A 4,089-nucleotide genomic window follows, 5' to 3' on the forward strand; every position below is an offset into this window, starting at 1 on the left:
TTTTTATTTTTATTCTATTTTATTTTTTATGAGTTTCATGTCGGTAATCCTCTTTTATTTGTGCGAATGAGTTTCGCGTTAGTGAACGTATATACAGTTTCATTCCAAAGGTAGAAATTCCGGAAAGTGACTCATCAAATTTTTTTTTCTTTGGTCTTAAGTCATAATAATATTCCTTGCTCAAATCCTGTTAATTAAAGAAAAAATTAAAAAAAAAAAAAAAATCAGATCGTAGATCTTTATTCGCGGAAGAAACGTGTCACGCGTAAGACCATAATATGATTATGAGGTGTCACCACCCAATGTCTGCAACTATATATATAAAAATCCTCAACAAAGATCAGAGACAGAAACCGGGTTTAACTGTTTCTCTAAATCTCTCGATCTCTTCAACCAAAATGTCTCAGTTGTTGAACAAAGCTAAGAACTTCGTGGTAGAGAATGTGGCCAACGTAAAGAAGCCAGAGGCTACTATCAATGATGTTGATTTCAAGCGTGTGAGCGGTGATTCTGTGGAGTACCTCGCTAAGGTCTCTGTGACCAACCCTTATGGACATCCCATACCCATTTGCGAGATCTCTTACACTCTCAAGAGTGCTGGCAGGTAGCTTCTTTTTATTTTTATTATATATATATATATATATAAATATTTTTTTTTTATCTCGTTGCTATATAATACTATATATTATGATCTTAGCTTTGCTTTTGATTTTTTTTTTTTTTGGGGCTCATTTTATGTGATCGGTCATATATTTGTGATCAATGTTTTAGTGAGAGTTAGAATTACATTTTTATCAAAATGTATTTTAGTTTTGCTAGAGGCGTTAGGGTATTTTCGAACTTAAAAAAAGAAGAAGAATTCAATGGTAAAAGCGTTTTAAATAGTAGCATAGATAATAGATAGTAGATGATAATGATGGGATAATACTGAATTCAATCACATTTATATGTTTTTCATTTGCACCATGGAACATGGACATTACTCCAACTTTGTTCATTTTAATCTAGTTACAATTCTTCGGTACGTGGTACCTTATAGCAGTTTCAAAGAGTGTGATCTCTTTTTGCTTGTGACTTCTTAAAGCATTTTTAAAGAGGAAAAAAACAAAAAAGAAAAAAAAAAAATCAATTTAAGCATATGCTTGGTGGTGTTCTTCGAAGGGAATTTAGAGCTTCCACAATACCACATCTTTTTTGCTTTATTAAACATCTAAAAATTCCTTTGAAGAATCTGCCACGGGCATATGCTCAAAAGATGAAGTTCTGACTGGACGCTATATGATCGACACTTTTTATCTTTGGTATACAACTATGCATACTTTATCAAAGTTATTATGGTTTCCAAGGGTTAAAAGCTACAATGATCAATTCTTTGAGAAACCATGATGTTTCCTTGGCCTCTTCGGTTATTTGATTAAGGAGGCAAAAACTTTCATAGGTTCCTTTCATGTTTATAGTTCACATATTAAGAGATAAACAGAAATGTGTTGCTCATAACTTACTAGATATGCTGAATAGATATGAATTGGGGATATTCCATCATCTTAATTCTTAATACTAAGAATTCAAACAAATTTAAAACTCGTTCAAAGCTATTTAGACTATTTGTGATAAACACTCCTTTTCCTCTCTCAAACAAATTGAAATTGAAATTGAAATGATTGAAGTTTTTCTATTTGAAATTGTCTTAGGTTTAATTCCTATTGCTTTGGCTTGATTATTTGTAACTGCATATTTACCATATAGACGCGGTGATCAAATTTAAAATTCCATTTCTTTTTGATCTCGTTGTAAATTATAATAACTTAATTTTTTTTGTTTTAAATGTAAAAGATATGGATTGATAAAATCAAAATTAAATTTGCAATAATTTATGGTAATTTTATGTATGTGTGGGTCAGGGTGATTGCATCAGGGACAGTACCAGACCCAGGGTCTCTGAAGGCGAGTGACACAACAATGCTAGAGGTTCCAGTGAAGGTGGCACACAGTATAATGGTGAGCTTGGCAAAGGATGTTTGTGCAGATGGGGACATAGACTATGAGTTGGATTTGGGTATCACTATTGACCTTCCCATCATTGGAAACTTTACCATTCCCCTTTCTACCAAGGGAGAGGTCAAGCTACCTACCCTCTCTGACATGTTTTAACTTTAAGTTTCAATGGTTGTGGAATATCATACACACTCTTAAATACTGTTTTTGTTTTAGTATCTTTTTGTTCGATGATGAATAACAACTACTTGTATCCTATTCCTATCTTCAATTTTTGTTGCACAAATACATATGGGAATTTTCCTTTTATCGTGCTGTATGCCAACTGCCAAGCCAGTAATTGTTCCAAGTTTTATCTATACAAAATACAATGGTGTAATCTCTCTAATTATTACGCCCAATACCACAGGCAATAATTGCTCAACTAATAATTGTAAATTCATATCTTTTTCGGTAAAAACATGATTAAACATTAACTTAGGAATTCACAAGTCTATTACAACGCAAATTAGCCTTGTCAAAAGCTAATATATCCTCCACCACAGGCGGTGGGTTACAAAAAGTAACAAAACTATACAAAGATTGTGCTGTTAGTTTAGCCAATGCATCAGCGCATTGGTTTGCTTCCCGGAATGCATGGATCACGCGCTTGTTTGGAATTTCTTTCAAAAGGCTCCTGCAATCAGATAAGGGAGGCTCCATTAAGAGGTTTTCAGATTCATTGTTCATTAGAATAACAATGCTTAAAGCATCAAATTCTATTAAAAGTTGTTGAATTTCCATTTCCTTGGCTAGCAGCAGCCCATCTCTAAGTGCCCATAGCTCAGCCAAGGCACTGTTTGTGAATCCAAGACCTCTTGCAAAACCTTTCAGCCAAGCCCCATCATGATCTCTAATTAACCCTCCTCCACCAGCTCTTTCTGGATTCCTCATAGCTGAACCATCGGTATTGAGTTTCAACCAACCCCTCGGTGGCTTCTCCCAACCCACAAGAACAATGGATTTTTGTTGTTTGAACTTAGAAGCAAACCCAAGAGAGAAAAATTCAGCACCGGCTTGAATGCATTTTCTCCATATCTGAGGATCCACAACACCAGTTCTAAAAAGAAAATTGTTTCTGTGAGTCCATAAATGCCACAATCCCATAGGAAACAGCACCTTCCAAGGAATACCTTTAACAGAGACATTCATACCATCATTACAGTTGACTTCCAACCAAGCTTTAAAGGGAAGAGTGAATGAATTTCTGGTGCAATGGGGCACTTGCAGCTACGTCCAGAATTGGTGAGCAACCTCACAGCTCCTGAATAAGTGCTCTATAGTTTCATTATGATTATAACACAATTTACATAGAGGATCGAGGCTTAAACCTCTTGAACCTAGCACTTGAGCTGTAGGAAGACTATCATGAAGACAAAGCCAGATAAGGAAATGGATCTTTGGCAATGTTTCAAAAAACTTCCAAACCCATTTAAATGACAAAGTATCCGGGTTTAGGGGGTTTAATCCCCTTGCAAGAAGATAGGCAGCTTGGAATGAGAAAAAACCATTATTGGAATAGGCCCACATGAGACTATCACTTCCTTGATGCACAAAAGAGAAGGGTGTGGCCTTAATGGTGTTGAACACACTTGCTGGGAGCTCAAAGGAGATGCTTGAAGGCTTCCAAACATGGTTATCATCAAAACATTGTCTAACAATCAACTCTTCTTCCTCTCGGGTCAGGGGTCCTTCAATTAGCTCCCTTAATCTCCCACAAGGCAGCCAGAAATCCCTCCACATGCTCACAGCTTCCCCATTTCTAACGGTCCATCTTAAGCCTTTCACATAAATAGGCCCTCCCTTTTTGCAAGCAGCCCAAATCTGAGAGCAAGGCAAATGCGTACCTTCTTCAGTTACTCTATTGGAATAGAGGTATTTTGCTGATAGCATATTTGCCCATGGCTTCCCTTCCTCATGGGCAAGCCTCCAACAAAGTTTGGCTAAAATGGCTTCATTTTCATGCTTCATTGAATAAAGCCCTAAACCTCCTAACTCTTTGGGCAACGTAACAGTACTCCACCTCACCATATGCATTCTCCTCCTTTCCTCAGT

The 4,089-nt window shown here is 36.3% G+C and overlaps 1 protein-coding gene across 1 annotated transcript; it reads left to right on the forward strand.

Annotated features, from left to right (window-relative positions):
• The first annotated feature begins 331 nt into the window (after positions 1-331).
• On the forward strand, positions 332-2,304 carry LOC115983535 (desiccation protectant protein Lea14 homolog). Its single transcript, XM_031106241.1, has 2 exons — positions 332-604; positions 1,902-2,304. The coding sequence occupies exons 1-2, from the start codon at positions 399-401 to the stop codon at positions 2,149-2,151; spliced, it is 456 nt and encodes a 151-aa protein (XP_030962101.1). The 5' UTR covers positions 332-398; the 3' UTR covers positions 2,152-2,304.
• The last annotated feature ends 1,785 nt before the right edge of the window (positions 2,305-4,089 follow it).

The sequence above is a fragment of the Quercus lobata genome, chromosome 4 (genome assembly GCF_001633185.2).
Source record: "Quercus lobata isolate SW786 chromosome 4, ValleyOak3.0 Primary Assembly, whole genome shotgun sequence".
NCBI lineage: Eukaryota > Viridiplantae > Streptophyta > Magnoliopsida > Fagales > Fagaceae > Quercus > Quercus lobata.